The 27506-nt window shown below is 40.0% G+C and overlaps 2 protein-coding genes across 3 annotated transcripts; one reads left to right on the top strand and one right to left on the bottom strand.

The window, feature by feature from the left end:
• Positions 1-1022: 1022 nt before the first annotated feature.
• LOC124131547 (molybdopterin synthase catalytic subunit-like) lies at positions 1023-10818 on the top strand. Of its 2 annotated transcripts, XR_006860670.2 has the most exons (6): positions 1023-1161; positions 6059-6178; positions 6712-6862; positions 7814-7937; positions 9918-10090; positions 10187-10818. XR_006860670.2 is itself a non-coding variant. In XM_046494867.2 (5 exons), the coding sequence occupies exons 2-5, from the start codon at positions 6082-6084 to the stop codon at positions 9993-9995; spliced, it is 450 nt and encodes a 149-aa protein (XP_046350823.2). In that variant the 5' UTR covers positions 1023-1161; positions 6059-6081; the 3' UTR covers positions 9996-10818. The 2 variants fall into 2 exon arrangements, 1 of the variants encoding a protein (XP_046350823.2); XM_046494867.2 differs by having other exon boundaries at positions 9918-10818.
• A 2198-nt stretch (positions 10819-13016) lies between these two features.
• LOC124131548 (DNA-directed RNA polymerase III subunit RPC3-like) lies at positions 13017-27452 on the bottom strand. Its single transcript, XM_046494868.2, has 15 exons — positions 27217-27452; positions 26172-26433; positions 24035-24205; positions 23731-23807; positions 23151-23255; positions 21850-21942; positions 21132-21212; positions 20190-20241; positions 19119-19179; positions 18774-18840; positions 18097-18180; positions 16958-17059; positions 16159-16208; positions 14862-15011; positions 13017-13166 (listed from the first exon to the last, which is right to left on the bottom strand). Exons 1-15 carry the CDS (start codon positions 27361-27363, stop codon positions 13058-13060), a joined length of 1611 nt encoding a protein of 536 aa, XP_046350824.1. The 5' UTR covers positions 27364-27452; the 3' UTR covers positions 13017-13057.
• Between the last annotated feature and the right edge of the window lie 54 nt (positions 27453-27506).

Raw genomic sequence — 27506 nt, 5'->3', positions numbered from 1 at the left:
TCAACGTATTATCAGTTAACCCTTTGAACAAAGTATGTTGTTTTTACATCGGCACTTCGCGCCATGATATGAGTGTATTCCCTTTGTTTTAGTAAACCTAGACATGTAAACACTCACTCTTGACATATCCACTGTGCAAGATAACAGTGATTAATCAATCAACATATTTTCTGTTAATCCTTTGATGACTAGGAACGATCCGTTGATTTACAAAAAAAAGTAAATCAACTGATCATTCATCTCTTGCTGGGCTGCCACGTGCATATTACATAACACACATTTCACCTCACTTCAAACCTGGATTTAGATTGAATAATTACCCCAGACACAATAAATGCCAAATGGGAACCTTTGTCAGGTAATATAAGTGGTGCTACCACTAATTGTACCTGTAATAAATTCATTAACTGAGCATCAAGTGAATGACGACAAATACACAAGTGTAGGGTTATACGAGAAAACGTGAATGACAACAAGGGAGTAGTAATCGTATTATCAACGCAAGCCGAAATCCGAAAATGCTTTCACTGCATGGATACTGTTTTTAGTATTAAACTATAACCATCTGGGGTATTTCCAAATGACGACATCCGATGAGCTCCCTTGTTCTTTTTGTCTGTTTGTTTAGGCTGAAGAAATGAATTAACATGCGCCCTTTGTCGAAATCTTTATAGATCACAGTTAACCAATCAGTGTTCAAAAATGCGTAAAACAAATATTGCCTCCAGCCTCCAAGTTTATTTAGCTGTCCTTGCAGACGGTAGCCCAGTCTCTGGTCACGCTCAGTTGCGTTGCGTATCATCCGGGTACTCACGGGGGAAAAACAATAACAAAGGCAACAACCAGTCCGTTAGATCAGTGCCCCTTTAAATCTAATACTAAACTCTACCTGCATTTGTTACAGAATTAGAAGTAATAGGAAATAGGGTTCAATCCGTAAGCATCACTTTCCAATAGCTAGTTGACAGTGACATATGACTGCTGTTGAAAATTGAGCAACCTTTTCATATATTTTCAGCATTTCCCCTATCTCAGAAAACATTGTATTGTCATTGAATGAAGATTATATTGACCCAAATGACAACGAGTTAGAACTTCATAACGGGGACGAACTGGCAGTCATCCCACCAATCAGTGGAGGATAAACCAATGCACACACAGGTGAGGCTTAAAATAACTTTTAGGGGTCCCAGTCATTGAAATAGGGGTCCCAAGGTGATCTCTGTGCCCACAGCAATTTTATCCCTGGCAATCATGGTTATCAGAATGGTTGTCTATTTGTTATTCATGTTTTTTATATTTTTTTACTCCTTAATGCATTTACTGATGGTTCTTGACAGAAAGAAGAGCTGTGTGAGGTCTTGCTGAAGAAGAAGTTGTTCCAACTGCTTGTGTGGCTAATCCCATCACACAGCTCCCACGTGACCACGGAAGTGATGACGTCACATATCATAACATTACTGCTGTCACTCAGAGAGAACAGTCACCTGTTTTGAGCTCTCAGCTTTACCCATTACAATCCTTTGCAACACTATTGTTTAATGTGATTATATCCTTCCTATGGTTTTCATATATTAGGCTGAAAAAAAAAAGAATTGGTTCCCAGGCAATAGGTTTTGGAAATATCGTGCAGGCGGGCCGCTTTTTTTTTTTTTTTGGTTGTGTACAAACTAGTAAGAATACAAATATCCAAATCCGTATATCGCTGTGTATAAGGCGAGTTTTTCATACAGTTGATTGCTACTTCCTGCTTAGTTTACGAGACAAGACACACGGAAATCTTAATCTCTGCATATAAAACAATGCCAATCAGAACAGGAAATACAATTTAATCGGTAAATCATTATGTCTAGTGATGTTTTATCTCAAATTTGTATTGGCCAAGTTTAATTGTTATAATCTGTTCGTTTTCCTGAATTCGCTGAAGGGATACGATGTAATTTTATTCTGCGGAAGACAAACACATTTTTATTGCAAATGTTGGGGCTTTGTATGCACTGGTGAGGTGCTTCACTCCGATTCGCTTTACAGACGGGGTATATAAATTAGCATTTCCCGCTTATTTTACGAGACAAATACACATGTAATTGTAAATCTTAACCTCTGTGAATGAAACATTGTCCCGCATACAGTACACAAATACCATTGAATTTGTAAATCATCATGTCTGGGGATGTTTTATCGCAAATTTAATGTAAGACCACATCATTCCAAGAACATTTATTCTTACATCGGTTTTAAACGTAGTATATTTGTTTATTTTAATTGTTGGCTAAATTGCATCCCATCACCAGCAGCTGAAGTGTTGGTGTAAATCCTGCTGGGGAGCCGTGCAGGTAGCAAAAGTAGTGTAAGTCCCCACGGTCCCTAGTGAGGTGGCCTCACTTTGGTTGCTGGTGATCTATAGGCCTTTTTTATATTGTATTTTGTTGAATGAAAATGTATTCTTTTAACTGTTCTCAACTAGTTTTAAAATCGAAACTGTGATACTCTAGTTATCTTACTGTCCATCGTTGACAGCTTTTTAATTAAATCAAAATATAATTATTATAACTGTTTCGTCACAATATGGTTGAAATATTGCCGATGTGACGTTAAATTTCACTCACTTACTCACTATCGCAAATTTAATATTTTCATTGACCAAATTTGCAAACAGCAAAGCAAGCACACAAACTCCTATTTCTGCCATGACCATAACCATGATAATACACGAGATGTGCAGTAAAGCAGTGCGCATGAAAAGGGAAAGTAACTGCTATATTGGATCGTATTGTTTTTAAGTATTGTAGCATTTCACTTTTGGGGTCGTGTATTCGAGACGCGGAATATTTAAGGGTTTTTTGGGTGTGTTTTTTAAATGGAAATAAAGACTTTGTGATGATGTGGCGGTGCCTATGAACCAAGAATATATTTTTTTCAGCCTTACATATGATCTTTAGCATTGCATCTTGAAATCTACCCTCTAACCCCAAATGTAGTAAAGTTTAGACTTTTTTTTATTTCTTTGGGAATGACATCATAGTGAATTTTGATAAGGAAGATCACAGCAACCAAGAGCCTCACTCTCATTGTTATCGTGCCTTGGTGACCAGCAAGAGGTTGGCTCGTAGACCTCAGAAGTCTTGCAGAAAGCCATCCCTTACCTCTACTGGGGTGGTCCAACCTACCCATCCATCTGCACAGCAGGTTACCACACCCAACGCCAAGCAGGTTTCATCTGCACATCTGACTGATCTTGAGAGAGATCTAGGCACAAAAGGCTATTCAGTACGGGCAGTTAAGACCATTGCTATGGCACACTGACCTTCAATCCGAGACCTTTATGATTGATAGGTGGCGATCCAACAGAACCTTTTGTAAAGGAAAGGGTCAGGACCCCACTACTACCTCGCCTCAATTCTTGGCTGAATACCTCCCTTATCTGCATACCAAGCAACACCTGAAAGGCAGCACCATTACTACCTATTTTGGTGGCTCTCAATTTGGTGATGGAAATTCCAGAAGATCAAAAATTACAAAGATCCTAGAACTACAGGCGCTATGACGCTCATTGCGTCTTGAAGATCAGAGGGCTAAGTTTCTCCTTCCCGCATGGGATTTGAATGTCGTACTTCGGTGTTTGCATGCTCTGCCATTCAAGCCTCTCCATGCTACATTGTTTTATAACCTCACCAAGCAGATCTTCTTATTGGCACTGGCCACAGCGGCAAGGGTAAGTGAGCTTCATACTTTCGACATTAACCGCATATGCTTTGTGCGTGGTACGCACAGACCTTTTCACCTAGGGCTGTGCTGGGATTTCATTGCCAAGAATCAACTACCAGGACAGTCCAACTGGTCCTTCTCCATCCTACATTTACCATCAATTGTGGGAACTGAAGATGATGAAGAACTCCCATTGTGCCCTGTGCACGCACAGTTTACATCCCTTGCTCCAAGACTCTGCATGGTGCTAGGAAACACCTGTTTATTATCGTCTCCAGACCTCCCTGAATGAAGTCAGCATGATCACCGTATCATTATGGTTGCGTGCTATCATCCTTCAGGCATATGAGATCGCCATCTTGGATCCACCAAGAACTAACAACTATCACGAGATCCGGGGGGTAGCCTCTACGATGGATCTACACAGTGATTGCTCTGTTAGAACCATCATAGAAGGGTACTTTTGGAGGTCCGACATTGTCTTCGCAAGCCACTACCTGAGGATCATGGACTTGGAAGATGTTGGAGGCATTTGTAGTTTTGGCCCTCTGGTCGTAGCCCAGCAGGTCACCAATCCTCGCTGCCATTAAGAAGCTCCTCCTGTCCAGAGCCAACCTTACCCGACTCATGCTGCTGCTAACCAGCAAATTGGCTTGGTAAATCAGTTTCTAGACTTAAGCGCTGTGACGTCCTCATACTCTCGTACCGTCCGCAGACATGATTGGTCGAAGTAGTTACAGAACGCCGCAAGTGATTTGCTCAACAACTGCCGTGAACTACTGGAGTTTATAAAGATGCATTAAGAAGTAATGCAGGATAAGTTAACAATTGAGCAAAATCTAGATGTTTTTTTATATTTGTATACTTATCCTACGATACTTTGTCTAAAGTGGATGATGATGATGATGATCATCATCATCATAATAATAATAATAATAATGATAATAATAATAGTAAATATTATTATACTGATAATTTTGGAAGATGTTGATAGATTTGATAAATCTGAATAAAATTAATAAAACAGCTATTGCCTCACATTTCATGATATATATTTGTTTTGGATATTGTAATGGTTAAGGTGGTCATAAGTTCATATCCACATTGTACCAACATGAATCTGGCAACAGCTGCAGTGCAGGGAGATGATCTTTTTATTTTATCACTGTGTGGGCATTCATCTCAGGCGGATTGGTTATGGTAATCACTATAATTAAACTTAGGCAGTTACAATCGTGGCGTGATGATGAACATAGGGCTCTTTTCATATGTTTGGTATTAATCTAATACCTGGACTATGGTTGATATATGTAAAGTGTGGCCCTGCCTACTGTATTGATGTCACAGTTAAGCATGGCTTTGTTACAATAGTGAAGGAACCTAACAGCTGCCAGAACATCAGAACGGTGGAACAAAATAAAATGTGCCCTTGCAGAACAAATAAAAGTTTGCCCCCAAAATAGCTTTAGATTATTTTTTAAAAATGTAATCTTGTTCTATCTATAATATCTACCGTTGCAGATTTCCATTCCAAATGCATCCTGGAAAATTATGATTGTGCAATCAAATCTCAGTTCGTTCTGATTATGTTTCTAGCTTTGTCAGGACCATACCTGTGTTCATGGATTGCAGTCAGTCAGTCAGTCACTCACTCACTCACTCACTCACTCACTCACTCACTCACTCACTCACTCACTCACTCACTCACTCACTCACTCACTCACTCACTCACTCACTCACTCACTCACTCACTCACTCAAGATCCGGGTTAGAATAGGCCTCCAGCAACCCATGCTTGACGACTATGCTTGTCGTGAGAGGCAACTAACGAGATTGGGTGGTCATACTTGCTGGTTTGGTTGATTCATGTCATCATATCACAATTGCGTAAATCGATGCTCAATCACTGGATTACCTGATCCAGACTCGATTATTTACAGACCACCGTCATATGGCTGGAGCATTACACAGCAAACAAACACTTTATCATAATGAATGTATGTTACTATTTGTGTCTTTCTTCATGCAAATTAATACTCTTTTGATACGAAAAAGGGGGAAAAAATGTAAAAACAGGCCAAACTGAATTTCTACACAGAGTTATGGGAATTGAATTGCCGCGCGGGGAAGAGGCCATCCTAACTGTTTATCAAGTTCTTACTTTGTAACATTCAACCCCAAAATAACCCTGTATAGATTACAGAGATTGATGTCTGTGTCACGGTATTGGCTGTAACCTCACAGATGTTCTGTCATGATGTAAAACCAGTTGAGCTCACTCTCTTCATAGAAATGCTATTGTAGAAAGTGTAGCAAAGTTTTAAAAATCAAATGCTATTTTCACCCACAGATAATCCACGGAAACTTGAGAAGATGAATCACATAGATATCACAGAGGAAAAGCTCAACTTGGATCGTATCACAGCCCTGGTCACTGCGCCCTCGTGTGGAGCGGTATCAGTCTTCATGGGTCAGTTTTGAGGGCAGAATATGTTCTAAATACCTCATGTTTCTAAATCTAAAACTTTGTTAATTACAAACAGCACCATTTCAAATTTAAGACTCTAGACTCATTGGGACCAATGTCTGTATGTATGTAGACATTCCTATTATAAGAGTAATCATCAGAAAAGCAGGGCTTTCAGATTAACAAGTCCTCCAAGGTTTCACTGTATTCCAAAATAAAAATTATGACTCACTGTCGTTTCAAACTTCCTGATTCTATCCTTGCTCATAACATGCAATCAATGTCATGGACTGGACGCCGTTCACAAAGCAATCTTAGCGCTATGACTGGTAAAAGTCTATAATAAAGTATGGGAGTTACGATCACCTCAGCTCTGTGCTTGCTTTGTGGAATAATTATGTTATACACTACATGGACTGGAGCTGTGGTGACTAAAGGGAGGGCAAGTTGGTTCAGGATCGCGTCACTTGTGTCATTACATTTGTGGCGATGTTTCATAAGACCCCTTCTGTTATGTAGCTTGTGTCTCCACACAGGAACAACGCGGGACAACTTTGACAACAAGCGTGTTGTAAAACTGGAGTATGAGGCCTACGTTCCCATGGCAAAGAAGAAAATGGTGGAAGTTTGTGACCAGATCCGAGCTCAGTGGCAGGTTGAACACATCGCCATTGTCCACAGACTTGGGTAGGTCCAGATGGCGGTTGGTCAAATGATGCCCTTGTTTCTACAGTATGATCGAGTAAAGTACTGAATAGAATAGGAGCTTACTGGATGTGTAAGCTAATGATCCCGTTTCAACCATGGTGTTTCGAAGGCAAAGTGTGCAGCATTGGTTAGATTTAAAAGGCATTGTCTTTTCATGGTTAGATTGAGCGCAAATATTTTATATTAGACTGAACTGCTTTGGGGCCTAGTTAAAATTCAAACAATCCAAACAAGGTTTCCGTTTTTCTTGAAGGCAAGTTAGATTGTCAAGGGCAGAAGGGCAGTACTCCAATATTGATGCTCAACAGGGAGTTAGAGCAGAATAGATCCCCAGTATCCCATCCTTTTGTTTACGAAAGAATTCCAAGGACAGAATGGCCCCAAGTATTCAATGTTTGTGTCCTCTTTGGGATTTAGAGCAGAACGGGTCCCATTAACCATCACTTGTTTCCTCATGGGTTTCAAGTGGGCAGAAGAGAGCCCCACTACCCTACATTCCTGTCTCCATTGTGTGACCTGGTTATTTAAAAACAACATTCACTCATTCTAGAGGCAACACTGACTCAGTATTTTATAATGACCCATGTTATTTGTACAATTTCCTATAACTAGTAGGCCAATAACTATTTGACATACAATGTCCACATGCACTCACGAGAAGTCGGGTAAGAAAAGGTCTCAGCACTCTATTGATTGTCATAAGAGGGCAAGTGAGGCATCGGTTGGTCAGACTCTGAGACTTGCGTGTCATCATACGTCAGCGACATTGGACAATGCTCATAATATCAACCACTGGTTTGTCCCGTATTTAGATATGTACAGGCCACCATGATATAGGACCATGAATACTGCTGAATGCAGCTTTCTGATAGATTGACTGTCCAGACTTAGTTTTCTCCCCTCCCTTTACCATTGTCCTGTGTTCTGTAGTGTTGTTCCTGTCACCGAGTCCAGCATCATCATCGCGGTCTCCTCCCCACATCGGAAGGAGTCGCTGACTGCCGTCTCCTATGCCATTGATACCCTCAAGGCCACTGTGCCCATCTGGAAGAAGGTAGGCACTCACTCACTCACTCACTCACTCACTCACTCACTCACTCACTCACTCACACTCACTCACTCACTCACACTCACTCACTCACTCACTCATCATCATCATCATCTCTGGCTCCTCGACTCAACAGACGTTTCTTTTTGATATAAGAATGCATTATTCTCATTTTGTTTACCAACACGTTCTGCAATATGTGGATTATGGATTGATAGTTTACTTTATGCTGTACAATGTTTGATAGGGTTACTGAAGTATTGAAAGCTAATTCACATACAGTAGTATCTGGGTTTGTAAATTCATTTCTATTTTCACTTGTCCACGGAAATGAACTCCTACATAATTGCCACTTACCAAATGGTAAAGGTGGTAGTCCACAAGGAAAAATGTCACTGGACCTTCCTGAATTTGACTAGCCTCGGACAAGCAGACTTATGTTAATTTCAAGTATACCAAAAACATTTCATCAGCCAATCCAAACCTGCCCTTCAGAGACTTTCAGTAAAAGCTCATTGTAACATATGGACTATTATTAGCTGAGCCTATAAGTCAGAATCAATTCTAAAAGACTTGGGGTTCAGACTAGTAACTTCAGTTGCAGACCCTTAAAAGTAATCAGTTTCATGTTTCATGGAATAAGAAGTAAATCTATCAAACGTTGAACAGTATTTATAGAGTTGAGGTGGCTGGTGATATTTCATTTGTGTGTGTTGTAAACATCATTGTAAGAAAATATCCCAATGTATTGTATAGAAGTCCCAGGATAATGATTTCTTAATAAGTTTCCAGTTGGTTTATATAACGGCTTACCTATCCTACTTCTCTGGTCCTTTCCTCCTCCCTCCTAACTGCAATGGTGTCCTTCAAGAAGCTGTGAGTGTCACATGTACCTGTATATTATCCAATACTGGTCCCACAGGAGATATGCATAGCAGGATATTTTGGCACATCTGCAGTTGGAGATACATTTTTTAAACTTCTGATTGGTTGTCTGATTGTTTTCCTGATGACAGATTGCTTGATTGACATAACCTTTAGCATGAGGTTTATATGTTCAAATTTATCTAACCCTTAGAATAGATCTTCAGCAACCTATGTTTGACATAAAAGGCATTTATGCTTGTCGTAAGAGGCGACTAACGGATCGGGTGGTCAGGCTCGCTGACTTGGTTATGCTTGTCATCGTATCCAAATTGCGTGGATCGATGCTCATGACATCAATCACTGGATTGTCTGGTCCAGACTCGATTATTTACAGACTGCTGACATATTGCTGGAATATTGCTGTGTGCGGCGTTAACAACAAACAAACAAAATAAACCCTTGGGATTCTAGTTTAGACCAACTTTAAGATGTCAATTAATAACTGTCAAAATATTGACCACTTCAGCCATATGCAATTTGAGACAGTACAGGTCAAACCTTTCCGTCTATACTAAATCATAGCATAGCAATGATGTTTTGCTACTCAATAGGGAATCGCCCAATTGCTTTAACCGCTAGGCTGCCCCACCACCCCGAAATGGCAGTGAAGGGACTGGTTCTGTTTTTCAAGTACTCTTCTGTATTAAGTTTTGTGCCTGTGTTTGGATGAGTATCCATTTGCATAGCAGTTTCTTTCAAATTTCAAAATGTAAACTCATTCACCTCCTTGACCAGGTTTGGGAAGAATGTCTTTTGGGTAGACACTATGTTTTGTTTAATCATAATAACCAGGTATTGTCAGATTCAACATGTTTAAGTAGTCATCAGACAAGGAAATACTGTTTTATTGGTATAAAACTTCCAGTTTCTCTTGTCGAACAGAAGCTTGTTATCACATCTGTGATATAACTGAAATACTGTTGAAAGTGACATTAAACCCAACTTACTCCATCACTCACTCCAATGTCATGGTCACTGCCAGTGTTATCCCAATTCCTTTGTAAGAACTTGGTTTGTTCATGGTAACTAGTGACCTACCCAATTCTCTCGTTGTTTCAGGAAATCTATGATGACCACAGTTCGGACTGGAAAGCTAACAAGGAGTGTGCATGGGCTACACCAAACAAACAATTATAATATCAGATCACTATAATATTATAACAATACCCAGGGACTTTGCTGGAGACAAATGGCATTAGAACATTTTTATGATTTTATCAAATCTTTATGACATTCTTCTATATCATTATTTTTTCTTTTTTAAATTAGGATATTTTGGCTGACAATCAGTCAGTGTCCTAGAAAATGAACTGATCTAAAACCCTGACTATCACTGATGGGTAAACTGTTGTGTGAAATGATCACACAACTGTAATGTTATGTTTTTATGCAAAATATTTTATAATACCAGTCTGCTTTCCTCCCACATTAAGGTGACACGCCATGATATCACATGAATACTGCTAAAAGCGGCATTAAGTCCAGCTCACTAACTCAGTATACATATTAGGCAAACAAAAATTACTTTGATTAATTCTCACTGGGAATACTCCTGAGGTTTGAAAACAGGATGTCTCATTATATGTACTGGTATGGATGTGTCTCATATTTAATGTAAGTTTTGTTTGTTGACAGCTAGTGAAGCCATTTACTGGTGTATTTAATCTGATGGCAAGGTTTTGCACAGTGATAAGAAATCAGATTATTCACCCACATTTGTTGTGTATACCGAATTGTTATACCTCTATTAAGAATCTGTGAATTTCATTGGTTAATCCACATCACATGATGAAACAATATATTTCAATGCTGACCTAAGTTGGCTAACAATAGAAAACTGACCCAAAAATGTTTACTATTGACCTGTCACGTGATCAATATTGATTATTTTTTTCAAGAAAACAACTTATTGGTAAGTGGTAATATATGGTTCGCTGATCTTTCTGAAAAAGATCTCGTTCAAATGCTTAATAACAAGGACAAAACAGATGAAATCAAGTATTTCATATTTCATATATGAATTTTGATATAACAAAACAATTAATTACTTTTGGAGAGGTAATAATGTGAAAACAATGCCCCTCAGACCTGACACCTTTGGTGGTCTGGCCGGACCTCAGCCTGTGGCATCTGTCCAGTGAGATCTGTCCAGTGAGATCTGTCCAGTGAGACCACCACAGGGGCAGGGTCTAGGGTCCTTGCTTTCTCACTTGTCACCTCGCTAAAATAAAATATTTTACGGTTGATGATACTCCCAGATGATGATGATGGTGTATCTATTCAGTTCAGATAGGTTTAGAAATCCAGTATATTATTTTCATGTTATATTTATTTCCACACCATGTTTTACAGTTGACTGTTGTTTCTTATGAAAGGTATGGTATATTTGTAGATATTGATAGAGCTAGGGAAGATAGATTTTTAAACTTAAATTTGTGTTGGTACTCTGATTTTAGATGAACATACAATGCCATTTAGAAAGTGGTAAAATGTAGGGATTCGAACCCACACTGCCAGAGTGAGGCACCTAATCGCCAGCACACAAAGAAAGTGTCATCCCAAATATAATATTTGTTACATTTTACCACTTTCTAAATGGCATTGCGTGTTCATAGCTTTCGGCCACGGGAGCTGTGCCAATTTACACTTGTCAGAGGGGTACACAAAGTACGTGATCTAGACTACCAGTTTTCGAACTTTCATTTTGTGGAGGCCTCGGTGGCTGAGTGGGTTAGATCGCTGACTTTGTGTGCTGGCGATTAGATGCCTCACTCTGGCAGTGTGGGTTCGAATCCCGATCAGGACTCAACCCAAAAAAGTATGAGAATCTGTACTTTACAAAGAAAGTGTTATCCCAAATATAACATTTGTTACATCTGATTTTAGATATTAGGATTTTCTGGCTCATTTTGGAACATCAGAATTTATTTGAGATCTTTTTGTAAGCTTTGGTAAATGTTCCAAATATAATCACTGCAACAGTCATTTATATATAAAGTACATGTTAATGCTTTAAATTGCATGATACATTGTAAAGGAGAGAGGTTTTTGCTATATACATTCAAATCTACTCCTCAATATTTAACTGGCAGGCTTGGGTACCATCCCTTGTCTGTCACATGATATTATTCCCTCATGAAAACAGGTCTACCCATGTATTCAACATATAAAAGGGATATTTTAGTAAAATACCAGCCATAATAATGATTAGAATACTTCAACATCAAGTATTGATAATTTGTTGCCATGGTTATTAAGCATACCCCTAGTCATCATGGTCACATGTCAACTTTTATCATCTACGTTTACTTCAAACACTGAAATCTATCTGCTGAATACAGACTGCCACGATATACAAAAGAGATTCTGTTAGGAAAATCGACTCCAGTGCCTTACTAGCGGTTTTCACTGGGGCACAGAGTTAACATCATTTGTTGTTTCTCAGGTTGTTACATGTATAGTCTGGACCTTGATCCTGGATGAAGGAGGGCGGTCTGCCTTCTGGGACTGGTATGTTTAACTTGATGCATTTAATCATATTTTTATAATTAGATTTAAATATGTATGACACTTGGCAATAAAAGTGGATTTGCACCTGATCTGAATTTGTTGTACAGTTGTAACATCAGGAAGTGACAGTCACATGACATGACATGACATGACATGATTCAACTGAAGTATAATACTCAAGCAGATTCTTTCATATTACTGTAGTTACTGTCATGATATGACACATTACCTTTGGTAATATGAAAGAATCGGGTGGTCCTTAGTTGTTTTTGAGTAGTATAGGTTCAAAGCTGCACTATACCAAACTCAGTCACTCAAATATCCACTGTCACGGAGGTCCAATGAGGAAAACAAGGTGTGAACACAATTACGCCACATGTGCTAATATCTCTCATGGTAGCCACATGTGCTAATATCCCTCATAGTAGCCACATGTGCTAATATCCCTCATGGTAGCCACATGTGCTAATATCCCTCATGGTCGCCACATGTGCTAATATCCCTCATGGTAGCCACATGTGCTAATATCCCTCATGGTAGCCACATGTGCTAATATCCCACGCTAGATGTGCTCCTGACCAGTGACACAGATGCATACACTGTCCACCATGGTGCAGCAATGCTGACTTAGATAAACCACACATCCCGGAATAATACAATACATTTACTAGATTTAGTTACAGTGGGTCCTAGAAGGTTTGTTTTTTCTTCAAGACAGGTAGTGGGATCTTGGTGTATTCCAGATAGGTCTCCAGGAGAAATATCGTGTTGTCCAACTGAACCTCGCAGCTGTCCAACCTGAAACAAACATCAACACTATGACCTCACAGTGACCCTCCAGCCGACTCATACAATTCATTATTGCAGGATTCATTAACATGTAGACAAGGTTTTATGGTCTAGAGCATATTCATGATATGTGTGCCTTGTACAGGGGCTTGTAACGGAAAAGTTATCAGAGCATATTATACCGTGCATGGCACTAAATATCAAGGTCAACACACTAAGTTTGTTCTAGCACGAGTTCAACAATGTTCACTGTACATACCCCATAAAACTATACACTGTTACCTTCCTTTCCTTGTACACAGTACTATGACATGGTAGTTACCATAGATCTTGCAGCTGCGAATTTTGGGGTTACAAACCACAGTGAACCATCCAATCTATGAAGTCACCTCTTATGACAAGCATATGTTGATGGGGAACAAATCTGACCAGGAATCCGACTGAATAATACATATTGACGATCTTACAGATGAACTTCTTTGTAAAGCGTTAAAATAAAAAACTCAAGCCCTTTCTAAAGGTACTCTTTAATCTCAAAGCCTTTTAAGATAGAGCATCTGATTCAAGTCCTTTTCATGCCAATATGAACTTGTTTTCAAAATGGGAATATTTTTGGATAGAAAAACAGCAGAAGCTACAAATCTCCTTCTCCTTTGCTTCATCATCTGTAGATTTCTACACCAACAGTAAGTGTGTGTACTTCATGAACTCTAAGGGACATGTTCATAAGGTAACGGATACCATATACTGTATTCGACCCAATAAGCGCCCATGTCCCAATAAGCGCCCCCCCTTTTCCTGGATGCCCAAGTAAGATTTACTCACCTGTTTCTTACATACGGTCAAGAATCATTTCCGAGGTTTCTGGATATTTGAAGTCTGTATAAGCGGGGCATGACTGTATTCTGTTTATTTTAGATATTTGTGACTTAAGGCTTACTGATGAATTTACGCCAATTTGAATTGAATTGGTCCCAATAAGCGCCTACCCCTTCTGTCTTTATTTTAAGCGCCCTGGGCGCTTATTGGGTCGAATATGGTACTTATAAACCTCCTCTGTGTTTGTGTAACCCTGTCATGTAATAGAACGCATTAGTTTTTATGTAATGCCTTGCAGTCTGGTTCACAATGATTGAAAGGCCTCCTATGAGGGCTTACAATGATTGATTCTACACCCTCCTCCAGGGGCTACGATCAATGTAAACCCTCCTATTAGGAGTTACTAAGACTTGTAAATTTGTACTTGCTGTTTTAACCGTCCAATGTTCTATAATCAAAGACAAGAAATAAAGGTTTTCATTATGAATGACAGGAATCGAACCTGCAACCTCACATATCGTGTTTAGTTTTGTAACCTTCTGTTTTCCAAATGAGCCACCGGCGTAGATGATGAAAAGTTGTTCAGATTGACATGTCATGAATCCTGTGGTCCATGCTGCACATGGTTTTTCTCTCGCAAGCTTTGATCGAATTCCTTTCATACCATGACACATTGTATTGTTTCACTATAAGCTATTTCAATGTTTTTTTATTATCTGTGTGATGGTTGCTTTATAAGTTGGATAAACCACTTCTCCTGGGGGTTACTTGAGATTGAAACCCTGACAGGAGGGAACATACCTAGGGGGCCTGCGGAATAATATGGACTGTCTAGGTTTACAATCTCAAGTAATCCTGAGGAGAAGTGGTTTCTCCTTTACATACATATTGACAGTTTTCTTGACTTTATCGAGCTGTGCCCTCTCCGGTGGTGTGATCATCTGTTCAATTTCTTCCTTCTGAGCTGCCTCCCCACCCTCCTGCTCCAGCGACGCGATGATTGCCTCCACTCGCTCCTGCTTGTCCAGCAGACGTCTGCACAACAGAGACTGGGTGATGCACAACAGTGGGTGGGTGATGCACAACACTAGGGGGTATGCACAACAGTGTGTTGGTGGTGCACAACAGTGGGTGGTGCACAACAGTGAATGGGTGATGCACAACAGTGGATGGATAGTACACAACAGTGCTGGGTACTGCTCAACAGCGGGTGGGTGTTACACAACAGTGGGTGGGTGGTGCACATCAGTTGGAGGATGGTGCACAACAGTGGGCAGTGGTGCACAACAGTGGACGGGTGGTGCACAACAGTGGGCGGGTGGTGCACAACAGTGGACGGGTGGTGCACAACAGTGGGCGGGTGGTGCACAACAGTGGGTGGGTGGTGCACAACAGTGGACGGGTGGTGCACAACAGTGGGCGGGTGGTGCACAACAGTGGGCGGGTGGTGCACAACAGTGGGCGGGTGGTGCACAACAGAGGGTGGGTGGTGCACAACAGTGGGTGGGTGGTGCACAACAGTGGATGGGTGGTGCACAACAGAGGGTGGGTGGTGCACAACAGTGGGTGGGTGGTGCACAACAGAGGATGGGTGGTGCACAACAGTGGGTGGGTGGTGCACAACAGAGGGTGGGTGGTGCACAACAGTGGATGGGTGGTGCACAACAGAGGATGGGTGGTGCACAACAGTGGGTGGGTGGTGCACAACAGTGGGCGGGTGGTGCACAACAGAGGGTGGGTGGTGCACAACAGTGGGTGGGTGGTGCACAACAGAGGATGGGTGGTGCACAACAGAGGGTGGGTGGTGCACAACAGTGGGTGGGTGGTGCACAACAGAGGATGGGTGGTGCACAACAGTGGGTGGGTGGTGCACAACAGTGGTTGATTGATAATGCAATTAACCAAAATTACGGTGGCCAGTACACAATCAAGTCTGAACCAGACAAATCAGTAGCTGATCCGAGCAACTTCAATGACACAATGCCGTAGTTGCCTCTTACGACGAGCCATCGCTGCATCCTCACAACAGATACACACCAGACACAGCGGTGAAAGTGCTTAAACAATGACAACTGACAAACCACATGTCTGGGTATCAGTAAAACCTGCACGCTGAACAGGAAATCTGTTATCAAAGTAAAAATATTATGATGACCCCAAACACTGGGAAATGTCTGCTTACTTGTGATCTGCAACCTCCATTTCTCTTCTCATCATTGAATTTGCGAGGGCCTGAAATCAGAGTCGCAGCATGTGGCTGTAAGGACATTTCTCATCTGAAGACAACATAATCTCTCTCAACCAGTAACAAAACACCAATACTAATTAAAGTGTTTCACTTTGATCTACTAAGAAGTTATACTCTATTAACATTACTGAGTGTTTGGCTAGGTTATGTTGACTTGACAAAAATACAAACTTCAGCCAATAGTGTATAGCCCCACATACCCAACTGTTCATCTTGTGGTCCATGTCTACCCAACTCTCCATCTCGTGGTCCATGTCTTCCCCACTATTCATCTTGTGGTCCCTGTCTACCCTACTGTTCATCTTGTGGTCCATGTCTACCCCACTATTCATCTTGTGGTCCATGTCTACCCCACTATTCATTTTGTGGTCCCTGTCTACCCCACTATTAATCTTCTTGTCCCTGTCTACCCAACTATTCATCTTGTGGCCCATGTCTACCCCACTATTCATGTTGTGGTCCCTGTCTTCCCCACTATTCATGTTGTGGCCCATGTCTACCCCACTATTCATCTTGTGGTCCCTGTCTACCCCACTATTAATCTTGTTGTCCCTGTCTACCCAACTATTCATCTTGTGGCCCATGTCTACCCCACTATTCATCTTGTGGTCCCTGTCTTCCCCACTATTCATCTTGTGGTCCATGTCTACCCCACTATTCATCTTGTGGTCCCTGTCTTCCCCACTATTCATCTTGTGGTCCCTGTCTTCCCCACTATTCATCTTGTACAAACCTTGTAGCATCTCTCCAGCAACATGCGAGCCACCTGGTCGATGTCTACCTTGAACAGGTAGAATGTCCGGGAGGGGGCATGGTCTGGGGTCTTGGATATCTCCTAATATATAAATAAACATTTGCTGAAAAGTCACCTTTCTCTCACAATAAAATGCGAACATTTGTATTCCAATTGGTAAGTAAACTCTTTTGTTTACATGTGAAAAAAGTGCTTCTTAGGTTTCACTTTTTAGAGCTTTTGTCACAGGCTGAGTGAGGTAAAAGTTTAACATCACACCGGCATCACCTCAGCCATAGAGCGATGAGAGCAAATTACACATTTATTTTAAAAGTTGTCATCAAAGGAGAATAAACAATTAGAAAATGATCACTTATTTACGAGTAAAAGCTAACTAGTCTTAAAGTAACAACCTACCAATCTTATACATCATTATTAACATTTAATACCAGTAACATATAGGCTATAGACAATCTCATTAAAATCAGAAATTAGTTCTCGCTACTGCTAAACAAAGATCAGAGGACATCCCAGTATGGGTCATGTCAGACTGACCTTTCACGAACTTTGACCGACCAATGGAATGACTAACAATAGCCAATCAGAAGGCAGCTTAATCGAGCTCTTCGGCACGAGTTTCAAACTGGCGACCATGCTGGAATGGCTAATTGATGGTCTAGATTGTATGAATACAGACATAAAGCCCATTACTGTCGTGCGGAATACCCTGTGTGTTTCTTTTCAAGGTTGCACGATCAAAAATCACATTCCAACTGTCACCTTCATGATCTGATAAGCGATGCTCTGATTGGTCGGATGGAAGGTCGTTCTGACATGACCCGCAATGGGATGTCTTCAGATCTTTGTTTAGTGGTAGCGAGAACTAAGATCTGATTTAAATGAGATTGAGGCTATAGATCACCAGTCTTTTAGTCATAGAGCAAAAAGTGATTTGTTGTTGTATCATGAGCTCCAAGTCTTGTATCTATCAAAGCTTGAAGAATAAAACAATTCAGAGAGTTAATCAGTATTTTCTCCTTTTTTTTATAAAAACCCCTCTAGATTCAAGCTTGTGTCAGTTTGTGTGTGCATCATGTGTGTGGTGTATGGCAAACACGTGTACTGAGGGCAACACTTACAGTGATGGACACAAAGTTCTCAGCAAACATGGTGTACAGAAGATCCTTGGCCTCCTTTGCAGGGATCATGGCACACTCCTCTATCTGAAGTCAAAATGTGTTTAACTTGAACAACATCCTCAAAGACTACCCATAAGGGAACAAAGTGTCATAACTATCCATTATTGCAAATGGGCATTTTAATGAGTCTCAGTGCTGTTTGGTCAGTTTAAGCGATATGACGATGTGACATAATCCATTGTTCATGATGTCATCCATTGTTCATGTCATCCACTGTTCATGTCATCCATTGTTCATGTCATCAACTGTTCATGATGGCATCATCCATTGTTCATGTCATCAACTGTTCATGTCATCCACTGTTCATGTCATCAACTGTTCATGATGTCATCATCCATCATCACGTGAACAATAAGCTGACTTCAGTGAAGTTTCCAACTTCTTTCTTTATTTACTTTCTTAAATTGATAATGTGTAATATAAACAATAGCTGACTCAAAACTCAGAATAAAGGAATATCTGTCCTTCGTGAATCCTGGAAATCCGAACCAGTAATCGACACTTGTCATCACTGGCATTAATGGTGATCATTTGGCCACAAAGCGCCATGATAAAGGTGAAGGCGATAAGCATTCTCAGAAATAGATGTATGTACATCAGTTGAAGGTTTGTCTCACCTGCTTCTGTTCCACGTGTTTCTTGAGGAGGAGGACTCGGAACAGTCTCACACACTTGGAGCCGAACCTGCAGATGGATGGGAGCAATGTATTGAGGATAGAATATCTGCATATGATGTACCTTATAGTCATATTTCTCTGCTGAACACATCTTTTTACAAATAATACACTTTATGATTCACATAGATCATATCAAGCTGAGGATTAGTTGTAACCAATTACATTCTTTTCCTTCAACTGAACGGCTGTACTCAATGAATCTTTAATCCATCTGGTAGACCTAGTTATTGATGAAGGCAGAGGATGACATATTAACATACAACAGAACACAGCTACACTTCTCACCTTTCCTGCACCACAGATTCAATGTGTGCCTTGCAGAGTGCTGTGAGAGACTTGAAGATGTCTAGCAATGAGGTAAGGACTGCATACATCAATGCTGGGGCATTTGTAGTCGAGATCATTACATAAATGTGCAAATTTTATTAAGTGAGCATCAGAATTCTTAACTGATCAATCTGTAAGTAATATTTTAAGTACAATTTACATGACAGTCCAAATTTGTTGTTCATATTATATATTTATCACTGAAACCAGCAGCGCAGAATAATAATAAGGGTGTATGGTTTAATAAGCGCCAACTTTCGTCAATTTTCTAAGCTTTCAGGGTGCTTATTATGGTGAATACAGTATTCACACTTTAGGCTTTAAAAAAAAAAAGAACTGGTTCTCAGGCAATGACTTTTTAAAACATAGTGCAGGTGGGCGGTGTTTTTTGGTCTTTTTGGGCTTGTTCAAACTGGTATGTAACCAAATACACAGTTGTGCACCATCAGCATGAGAAAGGGCCTCCCTACATAAAGAAGCAAACAAACTTCTATTGTGGCCTTGACCACAACATGAGAGGCACAGTAGGCAGAGCGCATGTAAAGGGAAGTAACTGCATGCTATATTGGATCACATTGTTATTAGGATTTTGTTTGATTTTGTTTTAATGGAAATAAAAATGAAACGTGAGGCAGACGGTATATTGAAGTGGGCGGTGCCTGAGAACCAAGAATATTATTTTTTTAGCATTAGGAAAAGAAAGTAAAGAACAGGGTATTCTATCCTAAAAACTGTGACAATAACCATTAGTTGAGCATCAACATCGACAAATCTATGAGGGCATGTCATTTTTATTCTATTATGCTTTGTTTGGATCATTATTTACTCATTTATCATGAATAATAATTTGTTTGTTTGTTGTTGAACAAAACTAAGCAAAACTAAGCAATATTCCATCTGTATGACCGCTGTCTGTAAATAATCGAGTCTGGACCAGACAATCCAATGATTAATATTAAGTAATTATGACATTCTGTAACCATGGTTACGATCAAAAGATCTGTAACCATGGCAACAAGTGAAGGATACTGACGACATACATTCCCCCTCCACTGTCTCCCACTTTGCTGACAAAATCACACTGGAACAGACATGGAAGTCAAAATTACCGTTCTTCAGAGGTACAATCGACTATGTGTCAACAAACCATTTTCTGCTCAAAATCACAATTTATATCATCAATAAAAAAAAACATAATAATACAAACACAGGTCTCAAACATCATTGGCACAATGATCCAACATATTGATAGTGAAACCCTGTTAATACAGATGGTACCCAATGAAATCGTCTGAGTTCTCTTTGATCATATGCTGAGGTTTCCAACAATAACTGTCCAGAGAGCAAGCTATTCTTATGCGTGTTGTTCAGCAAAAAGTTACAAGCTTGGCTGCACAACGCTGCTCACACACCTGTGCAACTAAGTGGATTAGAGCACTTCATTCAAAACGGTGTCGCTTATTTCTTTGAGTAAACGTATCACCGATACTAGCCACACTTTTGCCACAAGAGTCAGATCAGAACTGTAAATACACTATAATTGGTGAATAACAAAACACAAACATTGCAAACATAGCATCCGTCCGTTTCCCTTGCTCTTCGGTCACCAGTAAGGACAAGTTACCTTTGGCGACTTCTAGAAGTACCGGTACATACTGTGACGATATTTTTAATTTTGCTCACTGCCGTGAGCACCCCCTCTCAGTCGCAGTGAGTGGTAATCGCAGCACTGCATGGAGCGAAGCGTTGTTTAGTAAATAGAAGTGCAGCACTATGCATCAAGGCGACTATACAACACGGCCCAGCTTAACCATTCTAACAGGGTCTGGACTGATGGGGTTTCACTCTCAACAAAGCAGCATGGCCTCCCCACCATTGAGTGTCACAGGCAAATGGCAGGTGGGGGAGAAGAGAGCACAATTTTAAATATTCTTCGAACAATACTGCATCTATTCAAGTGAATGTACATACCGAATCATCGGCAATAATGGAGAGATACTGTTCAACCACCCTCAGAGTCATTCCCTGGTCCTTGGGTAGAGATTGGGAAATCTGAAATATAGAGGAGCATGGTTTAAGACTTTACACTACAGGATACAGAGAAACTTTGACTATGAACTCGTCCATTACATCCACTGTTGTTTCTTCACCAAACCCATTCCTCATTTTCTTAGAAACAGTCAAATCTTGTGATCTCCCAACTCATCATCACCATCATCAAATACCAATCATCATCATCATCGCCATCATCATCATCATCAAACATCATCATCATCATCAAACATCATCATCATCATCATTCATCTGCTATTCTGATATATATTGCTCAGATAAAAAATGGAATATGATCACATCTATGAACGATCATGTTACAGTACACTAAAGATCACAGGTACACACAAAGAGACACACAGAAACAAATCAAAATGACCACATTTACCAAGGATCATGTTTCTGTATGTCACAGACACACAGACAGACAGGGCCGAGATCCACAAAGTGAGTGAGTGAGTTGGGTTTAGCGTTGCTTTGAACAGTTTTCCAGTTATATCATGGCCCCACTTCCACACAGTAAGATTAGCACTGTAATGATGACGTTTAACAATAGGAATACAGCAATCACAGTTAAAGGTCACTTTGTGAAACAGGATCCTGCTCCCATATAGAAGCTCACTCTGGTCATCCTTACCTCGTTGATCGACATCGGCATGGTAACAGGGGCTGTCTGCTCAGTCCTCACTTCACTGAGACGAAGCATGGTCCGTACTATCTCACCGGCTTTCTAAAAATGGCAGAAGTCAAGTCATTTTCACACTTGTGACCCTAAATAATGGGACCACATCTTGTGTCAAGGCAGCCTGTGATCAATGATATGGAACAATAATCTTACAAACTCTATCTAGGAACAGATTACCAACATATTTCACATACTCTATGATCATGAAGATAAAAGTCTTTGAATTTCTATTTTCAAAATCACAAAAAGTCAGCTTAGTAATCCTTTTTGTCAACAACATTGTAAACCACTGACGATATAAAAACTGAAACCATGGTGACCTTAACTGCTGGGGAGTACTTTGTAGATATAGTAGTCCATAGATATATGACCAGTCCTCTAAGAGAATAATGTATTATCCAGTGTATTATATGTACATTCTATTTTGATAATACCCTGGACCATTTTGCTACAATAGCATCATTTTGAGGCTGAGACACAATGCTAACAATATATGTTCAATTAATATATTTACAGAATCAAGAGAAATTTTGAGTTTGTTTGCTGTTTAATGCCACACAATATTCCAGCGATATGATGGCGGTCTGTAATCAATTTAGTCCAGACCAGACAATACAGTCATTGATATCATGATCGATCTACCCAGTTTGGATATTATGACATGTATCAAGAAATGGGGTTTTACGTTGCTTCCAAGATTATTACACTTATATAGCGACTTGCCTGCACGTGTATGTGTGTTCACGTCTTGTGACAAGCATGGGTTCTTGAGCAATTCTTACCCAGAAGGAGATGGTGACATCACTTCCAAAATTAAACCACAGTGGCAAAGGAGTCCAGAGTATTCATCATCATAGGATGATAGGATGGAGATTATATCATGATAATACACTGGATAATTGAGGGTGCTTTGAACAGTATTTTAGTTATATCATGACATGTGGGCTTAATAAGATAAAAAAATGATGCAAGTCTTTGAAACAACCACATTCATGAATCCAGCAGTTTAAAAAACATGGAGGCCAACACAGTCCAAGGATCAGGGATCTGAATCAAAGACAAGCAAATCCTGGCTCAGCTAAGGGACACAACTCTGCATAGGGAGTTGTAAGGGGTTTGATCTCACTGCCACTTTTACCCCCTTGCTAATATCTAATAGGTGTAAGAACTGTGGATTAGAGAATTTAGGAAAGAGAGATCTAAATTGATTTTATCAATTCGGAGTTTGCATTGAAAGTAGACGTATCTCCCACCTTGTCTATCTTGTTACAAACAGCGTCAATGATGGCCTGATCCCGGAAGTGCTGGTGAAAGCGGTCAAAGTTCACCTGCCAGTACAAACCATCATCAAATGGAACCTGAAATCAGAGGATGCTTCTATATTACTATTCATCCACAAAGTCTGGACAAAAAGCATAGAAACATATTGGTCGTGGAAACTGGATAGGGTTGTTAATTGCCCACACGAAACATGGAAATAGGGGTCCAAATGTCATGCTCTGTTAAACAATGTCCCACTGGTAAATGTACCTGATAAATTTGCAGGCAACAAGTTGTCAACAACAAAAACGTCTTAGTTATTCTAGTTGGAAATCCCTACAGTGTATACACAATAAGTAAAACTATGGCAATGAGTCTTCAAGCAAATCTTCCATGTTCCATAAACTGACTGACATTTATTGATCAGAATCAAAATGAAGTTGCATTCTATAGGGTTTCAATACTTAAAAAGGATTTGGAAAATTTAACTTTTAAGTAACAAATGCATCAAACATTGATTCAAACAATAATGGTCATATAAAATTTTTCAATGAAAATGCCTCAGAAAATAACCTCTTTTTCTCCTCCTTCAGTCTTCAGTTTCTTGGTCGGGTTGGAATGGTCATCAACTGACCGCTTCCTCTTGGGACCTGTAAGCACATATTTCTAATGTTCTTGTCAACTGTGTCAAAATAATAGTAACATATGTTTTTAGATATCTTACCATTCGCTCATCATAAATATTTCTTAAAAGATTTGTCTTCAAAATTTCTGTTAGGGAGAAGACAAGATGTATCTAATCACACTGTTTTTCTTTTAGCAATGTTTTAACATTTCAATAAATTATAGGACAATGAAACTTTTTGTCAATTTATACCCTCCGTCTCCAGCGGTGTTTGGAACAACTCCTCTCTGTTCTGTGGTGATTGAAGGGAGATAACTCTGTTATTATCATCTTTCACAGGCTCCAAGCTTCTATGCAGAAAGTGAGTTCTCACCAAACTCGAAAACTTGTCCTTAACCAGCGACATGTTGATTTTAGGATGACCTATCAAGAGGAATTTAAAAGAGAATATAAAAACACAAATAAGACAACAAAAACATGACAAAATTCTGCTTTGAACAGTATTTTAAGATTATGTCACATCACGGCATCAATATTACAAGAGTACCCCTTGACATAGAAACAGTGCACAGACACAAGTATAAATCCAACCATGCTAACCACAAGTGATGTCCAGATTCACGGATGTATTCATATCATGCATATGTTACAAAGTCACACCTGACAATCATGACAATACAATACAGGATATACCTGTATCAACTTGAAACTTGAAAAGCTCAAATCATTTGAGTTTAAATTGATTTTGTATCTTATGTCTTTGGTTAGAGAAGCATTTGGTATTTCACCACATTTGTTTGTTGTTTAAAGCTGCAATCAGTAATATATCAGCTATATCATGTATATGACAATGGTCTGTAAATGATCCAATGATTGACATCACGAGCATTGTTTACACAATCATGTACCCTATAGAGTGTCCATGATACAATGTGGGACGTGATAACATCCATCAACCGAGCCTGACCAGCTGATCCCATTATTTGCCTCTGGCGACGAGCATGGGTTGATGAAGATAATTCTAACCCGGATCTTAACAGAGGCTGTCCGTGTCATCATGTATCTATGTATCACAGCATGCACACTACCATGAATACAGTCACCCAGTATCATACAATTACAGAAACATGTTAAACATGACTCACTGGTAACACTCACTCTCTCAATCTAGTGTGTGTGTTTGCTGTTATACACTCGACCATAATCCAGCTATATGATGATGGCCTGTAAGTACTATAATCTCTTCAAACTACATTGTGAATCACCTTGAAAGGGAGACTACACTCCACTGCCTATTGATCATATTCAGTATAGGTCTACACTGTTTAATTTAGTGATTCGGGGCAGTTGGGAAGCCTAGTGGTAAAAGCGTTTGCTAGTCAGGCCAAGGACCTGGGTTCAATTTCCGACATGGGTACAATGTGTGAAGCCCATTACTGTTGTTCCCCGATGTGATATTGCTGGAATATTGCTTAAAAACGGCGTAAAACCATACTCACTCACTAATCTAGCGATTCAAAAAAGTAAAACAGTTTCCTTTAGGGATAAGAGTAATTATTAAGTGAAAGACATACATTTGGAGTCAGAAGATAAAATGGTGTTGTTTTAATTAGATGTACTTTCTGGAACTGTCATTTGCCCCATCCTAGTCCTCCAGAATTCCCTCTAGAAGCTGACATGTCTATGAATTAAGAAAACTGAAAGAAATACTGCTAAACTAATGATTTCCCTGTGGGGATTCCGGGTTAGAATAGGTTCCAATTAACCTGTGTTATACAGGTCATAAAAGGGCGACCAAATGGATCGGTTGGTCAGATTCGGTGACTTGTTTGATAGCATGTGTTTGTACCCTGACGACATGGATCGTTGTTCACAATATCAATCACTGGATTCTCTGGTCCTGACTTGATTATTTATCAGCTGCTTTTATAGAGCTGGAATATTGCTAAGTATTGTGCTAAACAACAAACATCAAACAAACAAAACTAATACCGTATGCGATGTAATAAGCGCCCAGGGCGCTCTCAAAATTAGAAATAGGGGGCTCCTATTAGAATATTATTTTGGTGGGAAAAAACAGAATTGAAAGATAAATTTTGTGGTTTATGCTGACGGTCTGAACTGTTTATATACGACAGATATATTTTTCCAGAATTTAATTGCCCCTAATTAAGGGTGCATATAACACACGAGTGCGTATTATACACGAATAAATATGTCTTGTGTACATTGATCAATCAGAAGGGATGCTAATTTGGATCGTTCACTTGCCAGTATATTAGCAAATATCGCCGTGGGCGCTTATTAGAGCGGGGCGCTTGTTACGTCCAATACGGTAGTTACACATGATCATGTTAACATACTCTATAAGACAAATGTTTCTACGCACCTGATGCTTCCAGTGCTTCATTGAGACGTTCTGTTACCTTGGAAACAACCCCACTCATGAGACCTTGACCTCCCTGAAGTAGTTCTTCTACCATGAGTTCAGCAGCATCTCCATACAGAGTCTTTGCACAGTATATGTACTTAGGGTATCTGACATGCCACAAAATTCTATCACAAGATATCCCATATTCAATGAAAGATTTTTTGTTTTGCTCAAAGAGAACTATATTTTGATGACTCAGCACCCACAGGGCTCTTTTCACCTGCAGTAGAAACAATACAAATCATTACTACAACTCTGAATTAGTATCTCTTAATAAATTCATAAAAAAAAAAATTCTTAAAAGGAGAGGATGTTGACTGTTCTGAAGCTTTATTTGGTAACATTAGCCGATAACCCCTGATCTAACTCGGCTCTGCTCGCCTTATTCGGCAACAGAATGTCCTGCTCCAGTGATCACTCCACGGGCGTAGCCTTGTCACATGACCAGACTTTTGTTAGTAGACAGACGGGATTAATGCAACGCTTTCTATGTGCTTAAAATACTGTTTTGCTTATAACGCCCAACCTCTGAAAATACGTAATTTTGATAGTGAATGAGTGAGTGAGTTGGGTTTAACACCGCTTTTAACAGTATTCAAGTTATATCACGGCGTGTCAGCTTAATGTGGGAGGAAAGCCCAAAGTGATGCAGGTCTCAGACGTTTACCACTTCGGTGAAACCCACGAGCACGGGTATGGTGCTGACAAACACAGAAACATAATCGGGGAGAAACCAGGGTTTCGAACCCACAATCATAGGTTTCGGGCATGCCCAAGGGACGCGACTCTGCACACCGGATCGCGGCGCCTTAGACGACTGGGCCACTCGTGCTCCCATAATTTTGATAGAAATAAGCAGTTTCGTTGAAGTTAAAAGCCCCAATGAGATGATAATTTCAGAACCTGTGGAAAACCTAGATTTGCTTCGTTTAAGCACAAACAGGTACATCGTTCTTCTCCACATGTCCCTGTAACTATACCACCGATCATGACGTGCACTTACACTGTTATGAGGAATTTTTGTGTCTGTGGTTATTAAACGGAGAGGGCATGCTCCCTTGGCCATAAGATATTTTCCTATTTTGTAAGGAAGTTCTCCATAAAGGTCTTTCAAGATGCGAGCGCATAAATCATTTTTACTGCGAGACATTTTGCCAGCTACCACCGGTGTCTCGGTTGTCTCACGCCACACCGTGCAATTTGGAACCGGAAGTTTTCGTCTTGATAGAACTCCTAACAGTTATGTAGCGATGCCTCCTATACCGTACCCTCTCTACCGCATCACGAAGGTGC

Source organism: Haliotis rufescens, unplaced genomic scaffold, assembly GCF_023055435.1.
Source record: "Haliotis rufescens isolate VD_foot unplaced genomic scaffold, xgHalRufe1.0.p SCAF_1, whole genome shotgun sequence".
NCBI classification, from domain to species: Eukaryota; Metazoa; Mollusca; class Gastropoda; order Lepetellida; family Haliotidae; genus Haliotis; species Haliotis rufescens.
The sequence above is the reverse complement of the archived record's forward strand: the minus strand, read 5'-3'. Positions and strand labels throughout refer to the sequence as shown.

Coding starts and splice junctions, on each gene's coding strand:
- LOC124131547 (XM_046494867.2), top strand. CDS start 6,082: ATGAATCACATAGATATCACAGAGGAAAAGCTCAACTTGGATCGTATC. Junction 6,179..6,711: donor AGCGGTATCAGTCTTCATGG/GTCAGTTTTGAG, acceptor GTCTCCACACAG/GAACAACGCGGGACAACTTT. Junction 7,938..9,917: donor CTGTGCCCATCTGGAAGAAG/GTAGGCACTCAC, acceptor TCGTTGTTTCAG/GAAATCTATGATGACCACAG.
- LOC124131548 (XM_046494868.2), bottom strand. CDS start 27,363: ATGTCTCGCAGTAAAAATGATTTATGCGCTCGCATCTTGAAAGACCTT. Junction 21,213..21,849: donor TGCCGATGTCGATCAACGAG/GTAAGGATGACC, acceptor TCTATATTTCAG/ATTTCCCAATCTCTACCCAA. Junction 15,012..16,158: donor ATGGAGGTTGCAGATCACAA/GTAAGCAGACAT, acceptor TCTGTTGTGCAG/ACGTCTGCTGGACAAGCAGG.